General features: G+C 42.0%; 1 protein-coding gene across 1 annotated transcript; it reads left to right on the top strand.

Moving 5' to 3' along the window:
- The first annotated feature begins 13315 nt into the window (after positions 1-13315).
- On the top strand, positions 13316-22314 carry LOC133109492 (tumor necrosis factor receptor superfamily member 14-like). The gene is made up of 10 exons (XM_061218815.1): positions 13316-13356; positions 13792-14020; positions 15383-15476; positions 15633-15758; positions 15940-16095; positions 16608-16698; positions 16808-16950; positions 17083-17136; positions 20888-20907; positions 22300-22314. The coding sequence occupies exons 2-10, from the start codon at positions 13997-13999 to the stop codon at positions 22312-22314; spliced, it is 723 nt and encodes a 240-aa protein (XP_061074799.1). The 5' UTR covers positions 13316-13356; positions 13792-13996.
- The last annotated feature ends 695 nt before the right edge of the window (positions 22315-23009 follow it).

The raw sequence follows: 23009 nt of genomic DNA, 5'->3' as shown, positions 1-23009 counted from the left end.
TTACAAGTGCATAGGTTCTACCACAAGTCAAAGCATCACATCCAGAACTAGAAAAATACACCTGGACTGCTGTTCTAAACATATAGTCGTCATCATAAGTGCACATTTTTTTTGGGGGGGGGGGGGGGGGGGTTAGACAGGGATAGGGGTATCAGAAGGGGGGGGCGGGGTAAATCAGGAGGGGGGACTAAGGTAGAGTTTGAACAGGTGTGTTTTGAGTCTGCGTCGAAATAGGGGGAGGGATTCTCCTGTCCTGACAGTGGTAGGCAAGTCATTCCACCACTGAGGAACCAGAACGGAAAACAGGCGTGAACGTGCAGCTCGACCGCCAGGTGCCCGTAGAGAGGGAATCGTAAGGCGACCAGAGCTGGCAGACCGGAGTGGTCTAGCTGGGGAGTAGGGAGTGATCAGGGATTGTATGTAATGTGGGGCAGTCCCCTTAGCAGCCTGAAATGCCAACACTAGGGCCTTGAATCGGATGCGTGCGGCAATAGAAAGCCAGTGGAGGCCAATGAGAAGCGGGGTGACATGAGCCGACCTGGGCTGACTGGTGATCAAGCGGGCTGCAGCATTCTGGACCAGCTGGAGGGGCTTGATGGCGCACGCTGGGAGACCGGCTAGGAGGGAGTTGCAGTAATCCAGGCGGGAAATGACGAGCGCCTGGACTAGGAGCTGGGTGGCTTTCTCCGTCAGGAGATGACGGATGCGGCGTATATTAAACAGAAAGAACCTGCAGGTTCTGGCAGTGGAGGATACTTGTGGAGCCAGGGAGAGGCAGTTATCAAGAGTCACCCCAAGATTCTTTGCCGTACGGGAGGTGGAAACTACAAAGTCCTCCACAGTCAGTGAGAGGTCGATTGACGGAGAGGACTTAGCAGGGATGTAGAGAAGCTCAGTTTTGGCAAGGTTGAGCTTCAGGTGATGGGAAGTCATCCATGCAGAGATATCAGCCAAGCAGGCAGAGATCTGTGTGGTGATTTGGGTGTCAGGGGGGAAGGAAATGAAGAGTTGGGTGTCATCAGCGTAGGAGTGATAAGAGAAGCCGTGGGAAGAGATAACAGAACCAAGAGACATGGTGTATAGCGAGAAGAGGAGAGGCCCAAGAACCGAGCCCTGCGGGACTCCAGTTCGTAGGGGTTGAGGGTCGGAGAGTGCGCCCCTCCAAGTCACCTGGTAGGAGCGACCAGAGAGGTAGGAGGAAAACCAAGCGAGTGCAGAACCTGTGACACCCATCCCAGCCAGCGATGAGAGCAGAATCTCATGGTTGACTGTATCGAAGGCGGCCGACAGGTCGAGGAAGATGAGGACAGAGGAGAGGGATTTTGCTTTAGCAGAGTGGAGTGCCTCAGTGACCGCGAGCAGGGCGGTTTCAGTGGAGTGGCCACTCTTGAAGCCAGACTGGTTGGGGTCATGGAGATTGTTGTGGAGAAGATAGGTGGACAGTTGGGAGCAGACCGCCCGTTCCAGGGTTTTAGCGAGAAAGGGAAGAAGAGAGACAGGCCGGTAGTTGTTCAGGGCAGAGGGATCGAGAGTAGGTTTTTTGAGGAGGGGAGTGACTCTGGCCCTCTTCAGGGAAGAGGGCATGGTGCCGGAAGAGAGGGAGGTGTTGATTAGAGAGGAGAGAAAAGGGAGAATGTCCTCAGATATAGATTGTAGGAGGGGAGAGGGGATGGGGTCAAGAGGACAGGTGGTTGGGCGGTGGGAAGTAAGGAGTTTCAGCGTGTCGGCGTCAGAGAGGGGAGAAAAGGAGGTTAGGGAGTTGGGGAGGGTAGGAGGGTCAGCAGGGGCGGAGGGTTGGGAGAAGGAATCGCGAATAGCATCGACCTTCTTTTCAAAGAAGGAGACAAAGTCATCAGGTGTGAGTGATGAGGGGGGTGGGGGGGGAGGGGGGGCCAGAAGAGAGGAGAAAGTTGAAAACAGTTTGCGGGGATTAGAGGCGGCCGCGTTAATTTTCGAGTGAAAGAAGGAAGATTTAGCTAGAGAGACAGAGGAATGGAAAGATGATAAGAGGGCATGGAAGGAAGCCATATCACTGGGGAGACAGGACCTTTTCCATTTTCTCTCCGCCGCCCGCAGTTCGGTTCGGACAGCTCGTAGAGCATCAGAAAGCCAGGGACTGGGGGGGGAGGCCCGAGCTAGTTTGGTGGTGAGGGGACACAGAGAGTCAAAGGAAGATGAGAGGGAGGACATGAGAGTTGTAGCCGCATCATCGGTAGACAGTCGAGAGAAAGACTCCGCAGATGGTAGGGAGGAGAGGATTGTAGATGAGAGGGTGGAGGAAGACAGGTGGCGTAGGTTCCGTCGACAGGTGACAGTGGACGGTGGGAGAGATGGATGGGTGTTAGAGGAGAGTGGAAGAGAGAAAGAGATGAAGGAGTGGTCAGATATATGGAGTGGTGTTACAGAGAGGTTGGTTGTTGTGCAGCTCCTTGTGAAGATGAGGTCAAGAAGGTTGCCTGCTTTGTGGGTGGGAGGGGAAAGAGTGAGGGTAAGGTCAAAAGAAGAGAGGAGGGAGAGAAAGGTAGACTGGGTGGACTCTGAGTTGAGGTTGAAGTCACCCAGGAGGATCAGGGGGGTGTCATTGACAGGTGAGGAGCTGAGGAGGATGTCCATCTCATCCAAAAAGTTCCCCAGAGGACCCGGGGGGCGATAAACAACAATGATAAACAGTTTGCACGGCAGAGTAACAGAAACCGCATGAAATTCAAAAGAGGAGAAGGAGAGGGATGAGGAGAAGACACTAGATCTCCATGAGGATGAGATTAGGAGACCTGTGCCACCTCCTCTGCCAGAGGATCTGGGTGTGTGGGAAAAAGAGAAGGCAGAGGAAAGGGCAGCCGGGGTGGCCGTGTTCTCTGGTGAGAGCCACGTTTCAGTTAAAGCAAGAAAGTCAAGGTTGAGGTGGGAGGCATAGGCAGATATGAAGTCTGCTTTCTGGACGGCGGACTGGCAGTTCCAGAGGCCACCAGCCACACAGAGATCAATACCAGGGGATCTGGGAGGGAAGATGAGGTTAGAGATATTCTGCCCATGTTGGCGGGAGGCAAACCTCCTACCTGACTGGGACCTGGGGAGAGGAGAGAGGACAGGGATGGGAAGGAAACACATGGAGGGAACTAGGGAGGACAAGGGGGAAACTACACAGTGGAATGAGGGCAGGCAGCAAAAACAAAATCAAACATCAGGCTCTCAGACAGCCTGGATGGACACCCGTAGATAGACACCCTCGACTTTGTACACCTGCGACTTCGTACACCGAGGCAAGTAGCCGAGGCTGCCGCACACAGCTGCCGCTGGTGCGCTACACAACTGCTTAAATAACACTGATGCTGAATACAGAAAATGCAACCAACCCACTGCAGAACACTAATGCACACTGAAGTGAGTTCAGGTGTGCCAGTAATTATACCCTGAGCAGGGTGCAAAGTATTGGCTCCTCCTACAACAAAAGCTGTGGCCTGCCAGCCAGTAAAACAATAGCCTAACTTAATAGCCTAGCTTACCTGAGAGAAACAAACACCTAACCCAGTTTCACTGAATCTAAATAAACACCACTTGTAATAGCTAACAAACAAACAAGTACACAACAGAACACTATAATGACAACTAAACTGAATTTAGAATCAGCAAGCAAACAAATAATACTTAACTAATCCAGGAGAAAATGCAACCAACCCACTGCAGAACACTAATGCACTAATGCACTAATATACAAAGTATAATCCAGATTTATTTTTATTTTATTTTATTTTTGTGACAGTTGCCAATTGTTGGGACTTCAGGAAATGACAGCTGGAACAAACACATCAGACAGTGAATGTGGAAGAAGCTCTTATCCTGTTCTCATACCTGTTACTATCTTGTCTTGCTTGTAGGAGGTCCAATAGTCTGTTTCACTTTAAGTAACTTTCCCTATCTATCAAGTAAGGTTTTACATTTTGTTTGTAATAAACATGTAAAGGGTGATGCCCCCCAGCTCTCCTACAAGGGGAAAATGTAAAAAAATTCAAAAAGGCACCAGTGCAAGGACAACAACCTTGACCAGAACAAAAACAACCTGGATGGGACTGATATGAAGCCAGGTCTGTCCCCTGGATTACTGAGAATAAACTGAAAGAGATGGATTCAAATTGTTTTCAGGAAAGACCAGGTAGACCTTGAAGAGTTAACCACACAAAAGTAGAAAATAGGGTTCCCAAAAGGCAAAAGTCCAAAATACAAAAAATGAAGAGGGAAGCCACTGTATACTGCAACACAAACTATTTTAATACCTAAAAAATATGCACCATTTTCAGCATTTTCAGCAGCTTACAGAACACACACTGGCTTAATAAATGCAGAACACTATCATTGCAACACGTTTCGAGTTGTGAACTCTTCTGCAGGCAGCAATAGTGAGCTATATCCTGTCCAACATATAGGTAGGGGGGAGGGGTTTACATCTTGATTAGTTCATCCTAAACAGGTGTGGTCAATGATCTAATTGCCTTGATTAAGACTAAACAAAATTTATACAAGCAAACCCAGTCAATGTGGTGCTTATAAAGGATAGTATAAGTCAAAACATTATCATATTATCATTAAGTCAAACACTAATACGTATACACGTATGCAAAAGAGGAAATAGAGAAGCCTATAATTCCAAACATCGGTATCTGTTCACAGTAAACAGGTATGTCTTTTTTTTAACATCCATTACAAATCAAATATTGGTTTCAGTTTGACAACATGCCCTGAACGCGTAGTGTAACCGGATTGTTGCTGGTCATGTTGTCGTGAGCCACGGACCCCTTGCCGAGCTCAGACCTCACGTTCCCACTAGCAGTACCCCACGAGGAGGTGTCTCGGGGACGAACCCAAGTACTCCGAACGTTCTGGAGCCCGGCCCAGCCCAGTCTCGAAGTGAAGGGTGTGATGCAAATCTGGTATACGATGTCCTGTATTCAATGTATTCCTCTAAAAGAATCTTTATCACATATGATTATAGTAAGATATACATACTGATCACATGCAAGTTACATATACCCCTTTAGCTCTTTCTAATTTACCTTTCCACCATGATGTTAAAATTCAAGGTACACCCCTCAAATACCCATCCTCTTTGGCCTTAGCCTTATCCTATAGCCCCCCCTTCTGGACGTTTAAAAGAAACTATTCCTAGAATATTATATTTATCTAAACTATAAAAACTTCTCTACATTTTTCTACCTTATATAGTACCTTAATGAGAAATAAAAGACATAAAAATAAAAGGAAACTTATAAAGTTGAGCTTCTATGTGCTACTTTTCCTACTTATACAAGTAATATAGATTATAATTACCACTCAAGCTTGATTATAGTTGTTCTGTGTTGCTCTTTCTTCAACAGCTCGTAGATATCTTGTGAAGCAAAATTCTAAGATGCTATCCTAAGGTCTAAAAGCTTATTCCTTATATATCCTTTTTCCGTATAAGAGTGTACCTTTTTTTGATAAGAAATGTCCCCAATATATCGAGTGGGAAGACATTTATCTCTTATGCAACTTTTTAATGACCATATTCATCACTTCTGTTTGTCCCACTGTCATTTTCTCATACCTCAAAAGAAATTTCCCCAATACTTTATCTCATTTGCCCCTCCGGTTGGGAGTTTCCACCATCTCAATATACGAGTGGAAAAACACTAGCTTTTTTGTATTTTTTTAAGGAATCTATTCATCACTGGTGTCTGTTTCAATTTCATAGTCTCTCCTTGACTTCCTCCACACCTTGACCTCATGCAAGCCAGAAGTTAGTGCCTGCCACCATCTCAATACACTGTTCAGGTGCCCCTTTTTGTGGTGCCTTAAGGGATCTACAAAAGAAATCCAGCTAATAGCTGAGTGTAATTCATCATTTAACTCCTCCACTGTTAGTCCTTTGAATCTATCCGATAAATTATTTGTGCTATAATCAGGAAGGCTCTTGAAGCCTCTTAATCTTCTTTCGGTATTGACATCCCTTCCGTTTTCCTTATCTCTCCTACATTTCTCCATCTCCTCATACTCTTTGATCTCCCAATTATCTTCATTGTTTTCCTCATCCTGTTGCTTTAACCAGGCCTTGTGCTCCTCCCCTGTAGGAGCAAGCCCACACGTGTCAACTAAGTATGTTATCACATCTACCATCTCCTTGAACGCCAAACTCCCTGGGTCACCAATTTCCCGTTCAGCATGTTCAGCATCTTCCACGGTCATGCTAGAACACATTCTACTCATGGCCTCAGTCAGACCTTTAGCCTTGCTCTCTAAAACCCTAAATCTAAGTCCTCTGACTTCAGACTCCTCAGTGTCCATATACAGTTGTACATTAATCTTGTACCATATACTTCTCCTCTTACGGGAGCTTTTACTCCTGGCGTGTGCGAGGGGTTAACAATGCATTCCTGCCTAACCCATCTTCTGTCAATCTCTCATCAGGCGGGCCTAGGGCCGGGTCCTCGACAATGTGACCGAGTGTCCAAGCCTGGAGGATCCACAAATTCAGACTGACGGACCTGTGTGTTGTTGGCGCTGGACTCAAACTGTTGGACGCACTGTAGCATGGTCCATTATCGTTGATGATGGTTTCAGGAATGCCATGCCTCGCCATGGTTGACTTGAGTTTGGTGATAACGGCTGTGGCAGTACAACTGTATAGCCTCTCCAGTTCAAACAAACGGCTGTAGTAATCCACTACAACCATGTAATCTCTGGAGCTCCATGTAAATAGATCTGTGCCTGTCACTTGCCCTGGTCTCTCCGGTATGGCATGTGATAGCAGGGCTTCTTTGGGGTCTGCACTGCTGCGCTCCTGGCATATGCTGCAGGCTTCTGCTGCTGCCTCAATCTGTTTCTCCATCCCCGGCCAGAATAGAACGTCTCTAGCTCTGTTTTTGCTCTTTTCTGCACCCATATGGCTGGAATGTATGCGCTCAATCATGTTCTCTCTGAGCTTTTGAGGAATTATGATTCTCACCTTATATGCCATCAATTTCAGCAATCTCATCCCTGTGGTTCCAGTACTCTTGGATGCTGGGGGGGCATTGTGAGCTTGACTCAGGCCAGCCTTCTGGGGCTGCCTTTTTCAGGGCAGTGAGCTGGGGATCCTGGCTTGTTGCCTCTCTGATCTCCGTCAGCCTCTGGTCCCTCACAGAAACACTGCTGATGACCGTGTGCACCTGGGCTTCCATTCCTTCATTTAGAGCTCTGTCATCGTACTCTACGGACTTCCCAGGTAGTGCGTCGGCGACTGGAATGTCTTTTCCGGGTCGGTGGATAATGCTATTTGCAACTGCAATATCATTCGCTGCAGCCGTGGTGGGGCTGATGCTAGTGGTTTTTTTAGAATTGATTCTTATGGTCTGATTCTTGGGTCTAAACAGACTCTGAGCTTTCCTGATTTTGGTTTACCCAGTCTGTGGGTTCAGTGACCTTGCATATGATACCATTTTTCTCCATGCTGTTGAGCTCTTCTTTTAGTCGGCTTCACAGTGTGATAGGGATGCCACGCGGCGGGCAGACTACAGGCGCTGTGTCGGGGTCGACACGGAAATTGCATTCGCCTGGGAATTCTCCTATGCCCTGAATCCAGACACTAATCGAGTATGCTCTGTGAGACAGTGTTTGTTTTTCCTTTTTCCTCATTCACAGCCATTACAATTTTGACCAAATTAAGATCTCTACATGCTTTCATTGGCAGGACTGGTGGGGCGCTTGTGTCAACAATGTGGAAATCTAGCAGTAGTTAGCGGTCTTTGTGTCTGCATTTTAACTTGCATTTCCCATCCACACTCAGTTGGGTGCCCTCCATAGTCTGTAAGTTTGTGAGTGACTGGTCTTAGTCTAACATCCTGGAACATCGTCTGGAAAATGTTGGCTGGAATGGTGCTGGCCTGTGCACCAGTGTCTACTTTAAACCAGACTTCTTGTGAGGGTGAGCCAAGCTCTATATCTGCATAGGCCTGCTTATTTTTGCCTTCATTTTCGATTTGTGATGCTGTCTATGTTCTGACTGTTCGTCATAAGTGTCCTCACAATTTGTGTCAGTGCTGTGTTTGACAGCGTGCACTGTTTTGCGATGGGGAGTTGACTGGGCTGGGGGCTTTGATTTACATGCCCTTGCGAAATGGTTAAATTTTTTGCACTTCATGCACTGCTTTCCTTTGGCTGGGCATACGTCTTTAGCACTATGTTGCCCTGCACAGTTGCCGCATGTCCTCTGGGTGGTGCTATTGGCCTAGTGCCAGTAAGTTTCTGTGGTATATCTGGTCTGCGTGGCTTCCTGTTTACAGCATGTACAGTATTATGGTGACTGCCTTTAGCTGCTGCTTTGCTAACTCACGGGACCTTGCAATGTCTATGGCCTTGTCGAGTGTGAGCTCTGCACCCTGGCTGAGTAGCTTTTCCCTGACAAAAGGGGAGTTTGTTGCAAACATGATGCGATCTCTGACCATTTTGTCGCTATTTGGGTATCCACAGTCTTTGACTAACAGTTTTAGCTCAGTTACAAACTGTTCAAACCATTCATGCTCTCCTTGCGATTGTTCGTGAAACCTATGTCTCGCATGTATGGGGTCAGCCTTGGGCGTGGCAAACGCAGTGTACTTATCATAGTATGTCTGCAGCTTCTTGGCTTCCTCATCTGTGAGTGTCCAAGTGTTATAATGTCACGTCCCTTCTCCCCGATCCACAAAAGAAGGGAGCTGCACTCATCCGCTTCTTCCTTTTCACACAAGGGGCCTGAAAACATCGGCTGTGCATGCTGCTGGAATGTCCTCCACGCCTCCGGCAGGTTGGTAGAATTCCAGTCCATCTTCGGAGCAGGAACACCGTAGGTCTCCATTTTTTGACGATGGGTTAGCGGCTGGACCTCTACTCTGACACCATGTAATGGTTTTACCTTTAGGTAATTAATAAACTTCATAAATAAAGACTCTTGCAGACCGATTACTGTTTTACTCACTGCTTTACTCCGCCATCTTGAGTCACACACTGTAATGTCTGTCTCTAACTAACAGGCACATATATATTTAGACACAATTACACGTGAGTTCTCAGTGTTCGGTTTATTACAGGTCTGCCAGCATAACAACAAAAGCATCCCGTCTATCTGGCTTCCTCTTCTTCTACTACTCGGCACAGAACAATGCCCTAGGCTATGACAATGACCTCTTCAGGTCATTACCTGTCATTACATCTCCCCCCTCAAAGATGTTGCCCTTTTCATTTCACCTGAACTCTTAGTGTCTAGTAAACATTTAACACTTCTGTATGTTAACAATATTCCTTATTGAAACACGACTGTATACAACTGTCAGACCTTAATGGTGTCTAATGAAAATAACCATTCTCCCTGTTCATACTGTTACAAAACATAAACATTCCTTCCGTCTTGTCTTTCCTGAACAAAGTGCATTTCTTGCTAATAGAACTCAGAAATAAATCAAAGTGCATTTTCGCCAACTACAAATCAGTCATTGATGAAATCAGTTACCGAACAACCAAAATCATTAATCGATCAATTGATCGGACATTCCCCCCCCCTCCAAAATCCATACTGCAAAGTCCCTTGACCCTGAGTTATTCCCCAAAAATGGCCCCACAGTCCCTTTTCACCAGTTCAGTTTGACTGGAGGCTTGCTCATTCTGCCAAAACGAGTGACGGTCACAGTCCCTTGTGGCGGCGTGGGAGTGCTTTGTGTCCCCGCACCCTGTGTGTCCTCAGTGTCAGTGTTGGTGACCTCTGGAGTCACCTGGTCAGGACTTCCACTGACAGGTGTGGATTGCAGGTGGCGCCTGTTCCTCCTGTAGAGCTCACCCTGTGCTGTCTCCACCATATAGGACCTTGGAGTGGAGCTAGAGCTATGAACAACAGCAGGCATTGTCCACTGTCTCTGTCCATCCAACTTCGTTAGCACGGGGTCCCCCGGGCTTAGGGAGGGTAGGATCTTCACTCCATTTCTGCGGTTGTAAAAATAGGCTTGCCGCTGCTTGGCTGCAGCTTCAGCCTGTTTGATCCCATCCTCGTTGGGCCAGTTAGGTCTCAGATTGTCCTGCAAGATGGGCAAGGTGGTCCTAATTTTCCTGCCCATCAACAGTTCCGCTGGACTGACTCCTGTCGAAGAGGTGGGTGTGGCTCTGTATGTCATCAGGGCCAGGAGGGGGTCCTCCTGTCTCAATATAGATTTAGCTATCTGCACTGCCCTCTCTGCCTGTCCATTACTCTGAGGGTAGTGAGGGCTGGATGTGACATGAACAAAATCATATTCCTTACTAAACTCCCTCATCTCTGCTGAAGCTAGCTGGGGCCCATTATCACTCGCCATCACTTTGGGGATACCAAAACGTGCAAATGTGGCTTTAAGCTTAGCTACAACCTGGTGGGTAGTAGTCGTAGGCAGATTCAATGACCTCTTCAGGTCATTCACCTGTCAATACACACACCTAATCACCTTTTGAGACTTGGATCACATGTCCTGGTACATGTATTCATTGGCAGAGAATGACATCTGGTAGACAAAATATGTTACACCCAGTAAACTTTCTACTTTTGTTTTCACTTTCTGGACTGGGTTTTGGTTTGGCTCTCTCAAGTAAGGCTTACATTCAGTCTGTCTAATTCCGAGAAAATTACATGAAGGCATTACAGGTATTGTTTGAATAGAACATGTTGGCAGATATATATATATACTTTTTAACGCAGGTCAATCTTGCTTTTTGACTCTCAAAACGTTTCTAATGGAATGATCGGCAATATACGCGTAATTCAGAGAGGCTAAATGTTGTTTACTTTAGGATTACATGACTGTGTTGTACTTAGGAAGGTGCATTTTGTTATTTGTTCGACTATGAAATCGTTTGTCTACTATGAAATCGCAATGCTTCCGGGCAATTACCATAACTTAAATTATTTCATTTTTGACTCGGGCCAGAAAAGGCGGAAAATAATGTGGTTCTAGGGGTTCAAGGCTTGTTGGTTACTTCACTGAAGCTCTTGCTGCAGTGACTACGTGTAAGGGCCATTATGTATTTGATAGGTAACAGTCTTAAACTACTTACGGTTCTCTATTCTTTTTAGATGGTCAAAAATTCAAATTATATTAGTCATTAATAGTTCAAGTTATTATGACAAAATTAGCGGAGTTTATTCAGAACGTAAGTGGAATACTGTAAAATGCAGATTTTGAAATGGTTTACTTTCTGATAACACAAGGGCAACCACTGTTTATATAAATGATTATATTACCTTCCGGTAAAAAAAAAAAGTCTCAACACATGACTTCATTCAACACAAAAACTACGTTTAAGGTGAAAGATAATGTCATAATGGTTGGCAAAAGCTGAAAAAGACAAGACATTCGAGTGTGGATGATGTCATGGAAAATTAACCCCACGTCAGGTGCATTTATTCAAGAAGCATGGAGAGGAAATGCATAAAGCCACAATGTGTCATCTGACTCGGAACAGTGCCCATTAGACAACGATTCGTTGTCTAATTCAGCTATTTGTAAAAAGCTTATTCTTTTTGTCCACACCTACCCCGTTTTTTTTAAGTTACTCCCAAAAGCATGAGAAGCGTTGTATTTGACATTTATTTTGTATTTAACGCGGTGAATACGCTGTCAAAGTGAATCAAACATGTAGGTGATCCCGACTGTAGAACTGTGAGAGCGTTGAAGAGACGACTTTCCTTCGTTGCCAGTGTTGCGAAGTAACAATGTAGGGATATTTTGTGAAGTTTTTTTCGTGCGGTTAACTCTTTTCATATTCATCCGTCATCAAAATAATCGCTACAATAGGCTATATTTCTTTCAAAATATACAGTTTATAGGCTACATTCTGAAACATAATTTTTAATTAGGCAAACCAAAGAAAGTGCGTTACCCTTTGATAAACACAACCTCCAGCAGCCAAAATAGGTTTCGGAGCTCCTGCATAACTTACCTTAAAAAAAGTTCATCACTGTGTAGGCGAATCTTCATATTCGCCCTCGTAGCATTAAGTAGTATGCATTCCGTGGTTACAGGTGTAAAATGACATGCCTCCCCATGACTGCAGTCTCGCCATCCGCACCTCGAAAACCGTCGGTCACGCTATCCGCACTTGAAATATACATTTCATGCATGGCGATTTTTAAAAATCCATAAGAATCCAAGGTCGACTTCAAAATTCCACAATATTCTTGAAAACCACGTTTGCATGTATGCGTGCGTATCGATTACGTGCATTTTTACAGTGGATATTCAGAATTATGGAATAGCAAACTCTTCAGCAAAATATTCACTATTCAATTTAATACATGACACAATTTAACTCTTACCATAGGAATGTGGGATTATGGGCAATTGTACTCAATACATGGCACTATTTTAAAATCTATGAAAAAATTAAATCCAACAGTTTTCAGGAAATACCAGGTACACCTTGAGAAGCACCATGCCAGGTATACATGCTATTAACTTTGTGAATTTTTACCGTAGGAATGTGGAATTATGGGATTGCAAAATCCTCCAAAATTGCAATTGTATTCTAAACCTGTCACTTTTCAAAAATCTATAAAAAATTAAATTCAAACTGTTTTCAGGAAAGACCAGGTAGACCTTGAAGAGTTAACCACACAAAAGTGGAAAACAGGGTTCCCAAAAGGCAAAAGTCCAAAATACAAAAAATGAAGAGGGAAGCCACTGTATACTGCAAAACAAACTATTTTAATACCTAAAAAATATGCACAATTTTCAGCATTTTCAGCAGCTTACAGAACACACACTGGCTTAATAAATGCAGACCACTATCATTGCAACACGTTTCGAGTTGTGAACTCTTCTGCAGGCAGCAATAGTGAGCTATATCCTGTCCAACATATAGGTAGGGGGGAGGGGTTTACATCTTGATTAGTTCATCCTAAACAGGTGTGGTCAATGATCTAATTGCCTTGATTAAGACTAAACAAAATGTATACAGTCAATGTGGTGCTTATAAAGGATAGTATAAGTCAAAACATAATCATATTATCATAAAGCCAAACACTAATAAGTACACACACATGCAATAGAGGAAATAGAGAAGCCTATACAAAGCACAATCAAAAGTACCTTATCAATAGAAGAAACCATCTAAGGTACCGAATTAATAGAAGAAAGGCTGATTAGTAGAAACATTGGAGAGCTAGGGACTCATTAAGCCCATATGGGGCGATTGTGTTTAGGTGATATATCCACCGTGTTTCTGCCTGTAGAGGTTTGTGAAAATAAAACATTGAACCAATCTAAGATACGATAAGTGACTTTCCAGCTTGCACAGTAAACTTTGTACTTTCAGTCTGTCTAATTCCGAGAAAATTACACGAAGGCATTACAGGTATTGTCTGAATAGAACATGGTGGCATATATATTTTTTTTAACACGGGTGAGGTCAACCTTGCTTTTTGACTCTCAAAACGTTTCTAATGGAATGATCGGCAATATACGCATAATTCAGGGAGGTTAAATGTTGTTTACTTTAGGATTACATGACTGTGTTGTACTTAGGAAGGTGCATTTTGTTATTTGTTCCACTATGAAATTGTTTGTTTTCATTACATTAATGGCATTTGGCAGACAAGCAGTTCCCTTTCTGTAAGTTACTTTTTTAGACATGCAGTAGTAATATCTCCTGTAATAGACTGCAGAGAGAATACAGAAACTCAGTCAGGACAACTCACATATTCATATTTAATATTTTCATGAACATGCAAGTAAACATTTTTATGTTGATGGATGGAATAAGAATGATGTGATGCATTATTTTTCCTAGGTTGAATCATGGGAATCAGGACTTCTACAAAGGGGAGAAATCTGACCATACTTTTGTGAATTATGATACATCTATCGAGCACACAGTAAAGTGTGTTAAATGAACTGTGATCGAGTGCATGTGACGCTCTTGGACTGAAATTAAATTAGGGCGGTCAATTTCATTGCGCACAGGAATATGCTTTAAATGAAAGGAAAATCAAGATATGTGGCATTTTTTGATGTGGATGGTAAGAAACAAATATTTAACCTCATTATCTGATTAATACAGCTTTTTGTGTCACGTTTCAGGTCTGTCTTGCCATGTTTCATGTTTATTCCTTTTGTCTTAGTCACGTATTGTCTTATCATGTATTATGTTAGTCTAGGTTCGTCATGTTGTTTAGTTTGTTTCTTGTTACGATTTATTTTCTCGTCATGTCTAGTTATGTTTCGTTACGATTATTTTACCTTGTTATGTTGAGTGGTTATCGTCTTAGTTCGTTTAGTGTTATGTTTGGATTTATGTTTATTGTTACGCAGACTGGTCACTGTTTAAACATACACTTTTACATGTCTTTCCGCAAACCTTGCGTTCCGGCTTTCTCTCTCTCTCTTTCTGTCATTCACACGCTAATTGTTTCTATTTCTCTATTTACTAAAACTACTAACACTAGATCAGGATTGGGTAGAACTAACAAACTAATCATGTGTTCATGTTACCTTACGTTTCTCGTGCATGTCATTTACTAATTTACTAATGCTAGGGCAGGATAGGTTTATTACTAACGATTACTAATTACCTTGTTAAACTTGTCATCCATCGCACCTGTTTTCCATTCCCTTGCTGCTCTCTAACTAATTGTCTACACCTGCCTACACCTGCATTTATAGCCCAGTCGCACTACTGTTCTTCGCAAAATTGTCTGCCTCTTGTACGTCAAAGCAACGCTTGAGCATTACTGTCATAGATTACACGTTACGATCCAAGCCTGTTTACCGACCATTGTTTTTTGATTTCTGTTTCGTTGACCATCGTTTGTTTTTGACCACGTCCTCGCCTACCGTTTTTGTACCTTTGCCTCGCTGATTGTTTCATGGTTTCGACTTCCGCATCGCCCTCGACTACGACTCTGCTTGCCGTCCGCCTGTACTTCTGCCCCGCTGAATGGAATTGTTGGAATGTGTGCTTATTTGCATTACTGTCACCTTCCTGTGAGCTTTGACCAATCTGGCCATTCTCCTCAGAAACTGCTGATCTCCTGGGATTTTCACACATGACAGTCTCTAGAGTTTGCAGAGAATGTGACACAAAAAAACAGCCAGTGAGAAGCAGTTCTGTGGGCAGAGACACCTTGTTAATGAGAGACAGAGGAGAATGGCCAGACTGGTCAAAGCTGACAGGAAGGTGACAGTAACACAAAGCTGACAGGAAGGTGACAGTAACACAGGAAGGTGACAGTAACAGAAAGCTGACAGTACAGCTACAGGATAGGCTACAGCAGCAGTTATTTTATTAATAATTACTTACTAAAGTGCTCACTGAGTGTATAATTGAAAGCAGAAATAACAAAGTTATTTTAGTTTTATTTGTAATATTTCATGTGCTTCAGGTATATCTGTTGCTCCTGTTCTGTGGACTCTCCTATTGCTGTGGAAGTAAAGAATATTTAATTAATGGAGAGTGCTGTCTAATGTGCTCACCTGGTAAGTTACTGTCTTTTATCAAAATAAAGCTTTTACTGCAGTAGATGTTGGCTTACAGGGATTAGAAAGTGAAATGAAAAGCTTTTTTGTTGTCATGGAATGTCATTTAAAATGTGTACATTTGACCTTTGTTTTGTGTCTGATTTCCCCTTTTAGGGACATATGTTTACAAACACTGCTCACAATACAATAGCACCTGGTGTTTGCCATGTGCTCAAAAATCATTCATCGACTGTCCCAGTAGTCTCCCAGAATGTTTGCCTTGCAATGCGTGTCACCCAGGTGAGATTAATGCTTGGGCATTTGCAACTTGCTTGATTGTCCTTTTAATAATATATAATATTTCTAATCAGATCGTTCAATATTATGTTTTTACTTATTCAAAATGATGGTGAATGATGAACCAGTCTGTTGCTGAAACGCTCACACAATGTGTTAACATGGGTCTTTATTCTCTGTTCAGATTTAGGGTTAAGAACAGTCAGGGAGTGCACTCCCACCTCTGACACAGTGTGTGGGCCTCTGGATCAGCACTACTGCACTGAGGCACATAAGAAGGGCTGCAGATTTGCACAGAGACACACCATCTGCAGGCCTGGGCAATTCATCAAACGCAATGGTGGGTTTGTATCATATCTATGGGGGGGGGGGGGGGGGGTTTCAAAACCCAAATATTAATGATGGTGTAACTGCATCCAACAGTCAAAAAACATGAATTTATAATTTATTTTGGTTTTATTATTTAAAAAAATATTTCCCAGGGTTCCTTCCACATGCCTTTCATCGAATCAGATCAGCTGCATGCATGTCTTTAGCCTGAGTAGTTCATGCATGTGTTAGCCTGTCAGATAGCTAGCTCATGGGCAAACTGGACAAACTGATTCTTTTTTTTAAATCAAGTTAAAGCAGATCGTCCTGTACCCTGTGCTTAGAGCAGCGTGGATTCAGAAAGTATTCAGCCCCCTTCACATTTTGCACAGTGTTGTAGATTTACTTTTAACTGGCTAAAAATGCTCACATTTTTTTTTTTTTTTCTTAATATTCTTATCTGTTTTGTAAAATTACTTTTCTGAAAACTTCTTTAGAAGATTGTAAATGTCTTAAAACACAGTCCAATATTTACTTGCACAGGAACAACACTGACTAATACTGAATGCGGAGAATGTCCTGACAGGACTTTTTCAGAAAATTATTTTTCTGCATTCTGCAAACCACACACAGAGTAAGTTTCCTGCATTTATTCCCAAATTACATAAATTGGGGTTGATACTAAATATAACCCTGATGATTATTTGAGATTTCAACTTTTAATGCATTTACTTTTCTGACAGTTGCCAATCCTTGAGACTTCAGGAAATTACAGCTGGAACAAACACATCAGACAGTGAATGTGGACCAAGAAATTATCCTCGGTCCAGAGTTGCTGGGTTTGTGCCTGCGGTGCTTGTAGTACTTCTATTAACTGTCATTTTAGGTAAGTTAATCTATCTGATGAGACTAATAAATATGTAAAGGGTATTGCATTTTAAATGCATATTAAAAGGGCATTGTGGTTTAAATATTCTGTTTGAAGTTACTTGCTGTGTTACTTGTATTCTGTGAACAGGAAAGATAATGAAGAGTGAACGTGATCGCCGGAGAGAAGAGTGGCAGAATGAAGGTATGGGAGTGCATGACTTTGTGGGGGAGATCACAAAGCTGATAAGAATACCATTAGATGGGCTGTGCACAGCCTGTACTGCAGCTGTTACAGTCTGTTCTAACAGGCTAGAGCCATTCTGTTCACATACATTACTGTTACAGTCTGTTCTAACAGGCTAGAGCCATTCTGTTCACATACTTTACTGTTACAGTCTGTTCTAACAGGCTAGAGCCATTCTGTTCACATACATGACTGTTACAGTCTGTTCTAACAGGCTAGAGCCATTCTGTTCACATACATTACTGTTACAGTCTGTTCTAACAGGCTAGAGCCATTCTGTTCACATACTTTACTGTTACAGTCTGTTCTAACAGGCTAGAGCCATTCTGTTCATATACATTACTGTTACAGTCTGTTCTAACAGGCTAGAGCCATTCTGTTCACATACATTACTGTTACAGTCTGTTCTAACAGGCTAGAGCCATTCTGCTCATATACATTACTGTTACAGTCTGTTCTAACAGGCTAGAGCCATTCTGTTCACATACTTTACTGTTACAGTCTGTTCTAACAGGCTAGAGCCATTCTGTTCACATACATTACTGTTACAGTCTGTTCTAACAGGCTAGAGCCATTCTGTTCACATACATTACTGTTACAGTCTGTTCTAACAGGCTAGAGCCATTCTGTTCACATACTTTACTGTTACAGTCTGTTCTAACAGGCTAGAGCCATTCTGTTCATATACATTACTGTTACAGTCTGTTCTAACAGGCTAGAGCCATTCTGTTCACATACTTTACTGTTACAGTCTGTTCTAACAGGCTAGAGCCATTCTGTTCATATACATTACTGTTACAGTCTGTTCTAACAGGCTAGAGCCATTCTGCTCATATACATTACTGTTACAGTCTGTTCTAACAGGCTAGAGCCATTCTGCTCATATACATTACTGTTACAGTCTGTTCTAACAGCCATTCTGCTCATATACATTACTGTTACAGTCTGTTCTAACAGGCTAGAGCCATTCTGTTCACATACATTACTGTTACAGTCTGTTCTAACACGCTAGAGCCATTCTGCTCATATACATTACTGTTACAGTCTGTTCTAACAGACTAGAGCCATTCTGTTCATATACATTACTGTTACAGTCTGTTCTAACAGGCTACAGCCATTCTGTTAATTTACATTTCAATGAGGGGTAGTTTCAGTTAATGTATTCTCTAATCAATGAAACTCCACTGTAAAGACAAACCAAAAAATGGAACAAAACAAAAACACATCAGTGAATGTGGACCAAGATATGTTATAGTTACTGCAGCTATGCTGCCTGTATTAGAAGTATCATTTTAAGAACCATTCTCATTTAAAGTAATTTACCAATCCATCTGATGGGTTGTTGTAGTTTAAAGTTGAGTTATCTGTATTCTGTGAACAGAAATCTTCATATTTACACAAGAGATATGAGTGGTTAGCATACTAGATTTTAAAGAATTAAACAAGGTCATAAAAAAATCAAAGTAATGTAATGTTACATTTTAAAGTTATTCTGAAAGATGTAAACTTTGTAATCAAGTAACTAAATAATTAACCAGTATTTTGCTTTCAGAGAGGAGACTGAAGAACATGGTATGTGTGAAACATTAATTTTCTACATTTTTAAATACATTTCAAGTGCAGAGTTGGCTACTTGCTATAATGTTAGTTTCAATCATTCTGGAGTCACTACTGGTGTTGATGAATGAAATTATACTTGTAATACTGTATTTACTGAGAAAGTCTCCACTTGTCTAGGAACCAGAAAATGACAACATGTTAAACCGGCGGCTGGAGAACGGTGCAGGATCCACATTTCCCACAATGTCACAGGACAATTCCGCAACGTCCACCCCACATGACGTCTAGTTCGTTTCAGCCAATCCCGGAATGGCTGGAGCAATAAACTGTCCCGTATAGGACCAAAACATGTTCTCGGGATCCCCCATCTTTCTTCCTCTTCTCCTTCTTCATTCCCTTCTTCGACGCACCCTTTTTGGCCATTCGCTTCAGCTCATCTGCTCCAAGACTCGGACAGAGGCTGAATGCTGCACAGCGCACTACCAGACCTACGGACACACCTAGTTACCTCACGGCAACTTCGTGGCCTATAGCGAGTGGAAACTGGTGTACACGGAACGCTACATCAGTTTACCCCTGCAAAGCTCACCAACGAACAACAGCAACAAACTTTTCCAAAAAGGACCAGCGAACCTCGAACACCCCAGCTTTGCGCGCCTCTCCAGGACATCATTCACAGCACCATCACGGCTCCTGTAAGGACAGCACGTCTTTTGGATCCAATGCTTATGGACTCAGTAAGACAACAAACATTCAGGCATAGCCAGTGTTTAGTTAGCTATATATATGTACGTGAATTGATTTGCAGTCTTTTGCGCATATATAGAGTAAACTACGCAAGTAGTCTCTTCTCACAGCTAACAATAACTAACACACTTTTTCTTTCCTTTGTTCAAGGGACACACACACACACACACACACACACACACACACACACTACTAACTTCCCCTTAGTTTATCTGTTCTGTGTTTGTACGTTTGTTTAATAAATATATTTTATTAAACCCGGTGTCTGTTTTGGCGTCACATAGACATGAGAGCGAGTTAAAGCAGTCTTTCAAAGAACTTCCAACCTTCAGGTAATCGGTATGTTTAATCATTAATATTGGTCATTTTAATTATTAATTAAAATACTAAATTTGTGGTTAGATATTTCTGATAACAGTAATTTTATGAGACTGAGTACTTTTTGCAGTTGTACTGCTACATAACGTTAATTGGCACCCCGGTTTCGTAGAGAGTAAAATAACGTTATTTGGCGGCCCGTGCGAGGACCCTACAACGGTAAGGGAGAGTATGATGATTTGAGGGAAATGATTGAAAGCTGATAAAAATACATGACTGCCCCTGCTAGTCTGTATGGACTTCTTATAACAGATTAATGCCATTTTGATGCTGTTTATGTACATATTTTCATTTTATTGGGGTGCTTTCAGTTAATATATTCCTTAATTAATTAAACACCAGTGTGAAAATCCATCCATACATTACTGTTAGTCTGTTCTAACAGGCTAGAGCCATTCTGTTCATATACATTACTGTTACAGTCTATTCTAATGGGCTAGAGGCATTCTGCTCACATACATTACTGTTACAGTCTGTTTTAACAGGCTAGAGCCATTCTGCTCATATACATTACTGTTACAGTCTGTTCTAACAGGCTACAGCCATTCTGTTAATTTCCATTACTGTTACAGTCTGTTCTAACAGGCTACAGCCATTCTGTTAATTTACATTGCTATGAGGGGTAGTTTCAGTTAATGTATTCTCTAATCAATGAAACACCACTGTAAAGACAAACCAAAAAATGGAACAAAACAAAAACACATCAGTTGAATGTGGACCAAGATATGTTATCATAGTTACTGCAGCTATGCTGCCTGTATTAGAAGTATCATTTTAAGAAACATTCTCATTTAAAATTATTTACCAATCCATCTGATGGGTTGTTGTAGTTTAAAGTTGAGTTATCTGTATTCTGTGAACAGAAATCTTCATATTTACACAAGAGATATGAGTGGTTAGCATACTAGATTTTAAAGAATTAAACAAGGACATAAAAAATGTTATGTTACATTTTAAAGTTATTCTGAAAGATGTAAACTTTGTAATCAAGTAACTAAATAATGAACCAGTATTTTGCTTTCAGAGAGGAGAATGAAGAACATGGTATGTGTGAAACGTTTCACATTAATTGCCTACATTTTTAAATACATTTCAAGTACAGAATTGGCTAATTGCTATAATGTTAGTTTCAATAATTCTGGAGTCACTCCTTGTGTTGATTAATGAAATTATACTTTTATGGTTAAAACTGTATTTACTGAGAAAGTCTCCACTTGTTTAGGAAACAGAAAATGGAAACCAGCTGCAGGAGAAAGGTAAGGGAGAGCATGATGACTTGAGGGAAATGATGAAAGCTGATAAAAATACATGACTGCCCCTGCTAGTCTGTATGGACTTCTTATAACAGGTTAAAGCCATTCTGATGCTGTTTATGTACATATTGTCATTTTATTGGGGTGCTTTCAGTTAATATATTCCTTCATTAATTAAACACCAGTGTGAAAATCCATCCATCCATTATCCATCTTATCTAACCTGATTATTCCTGGTCAGAGTTGCATGTTATGTACGGTGCAGAGAACCCAGACGCAGACCACAGGATAATCCAAAATCTTAGTTTTAATGTTCAGTAGTCAAAAGCCAAGAGATTCAGTACACAGCCCAAAACGAAAAGCAAAAGAATGGTTGAGAAACAAGCAAGAGGTAAAAATCCAGAAAATCACAGGGCGATGGTACAGAAGGGCAAAAACAAACTCGTAGTCAAAAACACAAAGCGAAAACGTCGAAAAACCAGAAAATCAGAAGTGCAAACAAAACAAGAGGGCAAGGCAGGTACGGAAGTCAAGGGAAAGGGGTGTCTATCAAGAATCTCAATAATAAGGCTTACACAAAATCGGCACTGACTATGATCAACGTTCTGACAAAGAAGCATACTGAGAATGGGGTTTAAATACAAGAGGGAAGGTGACATACAGAACAAATACAGAAACATTACATTGCAGGCTGGGCAGGAGCCCATCCCAGCATGCAAGCGAGAGGCAGGAATACATCATGGACAGGCTACCAGTCCATTACAGAGCACATGTAACATTCACGCCTCCGCTGATTCCTTTAGGAAAATTAACCTAATATGCATGTCCATTCACTATGGGAGGAAACCAAAGTATCCAGAGGAAACCCACATGGACATGGAGCAAACATAGAAACATACTCCAGAAAGAAAGATTTGAGCTGGGATTTGAACCTGTGATCTTCTTGCTGTGCCGTCTGAAATCCATAACATACAATCAGCATTTGAGCTCTTAACTCCAGCAAATCAGAATATTATACTCAACTTACTAGCTGGAGGAGAATCAGGAGACACAATTGCTAGTCAATGGAATCCAGAAAATTGAAGGCTAATTTCCCCAGCAAACGTGGCATTAGAATATTTGCACATCGTCTCTATTGTGATTTGTTTCAATAATCATGATATTAGGGTGTCTCGTGGCGCAGCCTGTAGAGCACTAGCGCGACGTCAGCGGTTCGAATCCGACTGTCTGACAATTTGTTGCATGTCTTTCCCTCTCTCTCACCCCCATTCGTCCTGTCTCTATATACTGTCCAATAAAGCTGAAAAAGGCCTAAAAAATATCTTAAAAAAAAAAAAAAAATCCTGATATTAGACATGCATGAACTGAAAGAGACAAGCTTGCAGCAGTCAGAGATGTGTAGGATAAATAAATATACCATCCAGGCCTAGTGGTGCTGGGTATGAGTGAAATGTTATAAAATCACAGACTTCTTCACATCCTACAAACTTGGTGTTGTGCTCCAAAAGAGGAAACTGACCATGCTCAGAAGAGTGATGGAAAAATTAAACAGCCAGAACTCCTCAAAGAGCTTCAGAGCTGTGAATTCCTCCAAATCTGCATTCATTTAACTGATGAAACCTGAAAGCATTACGAGTTTATGTCTTAGTAAACTGCAGCACTGCCTTTTTTTGGTCAAATTTAGACTAATAAAAACTATATCATTCACCTGATCAAATATTTATATTTTATGTAAATATGTATAGTGTATTTGTAACCTTTATACTTAGTACCTATCTATCAAAACAAAAACAAAAAAACAAAAAAAATCCCTCCGGATGAATAAATTATCTAATTAATATGATATTTTATTTTATACATGCATATTTCTGTCTGCAGATACAGTGTAATGTA

The sequence above is a fragment of the Conger conger genome, chromosome 14, assembly GCF_963514075.1.
Source record: "Conger conger chromosome 14, fConCon1.1, whole genome shotgun sequence".
NCBI lineage: Eukaryota > Metazoa > Chordata > Actinopteri > Anguilliformes > Congridae > Conger > Conger conger.
The sequence above is the reverse complement of the archived record's forward strand: the minus strand, read 5'-3'. Positions and strand labels throughout refer to the sequence as shown.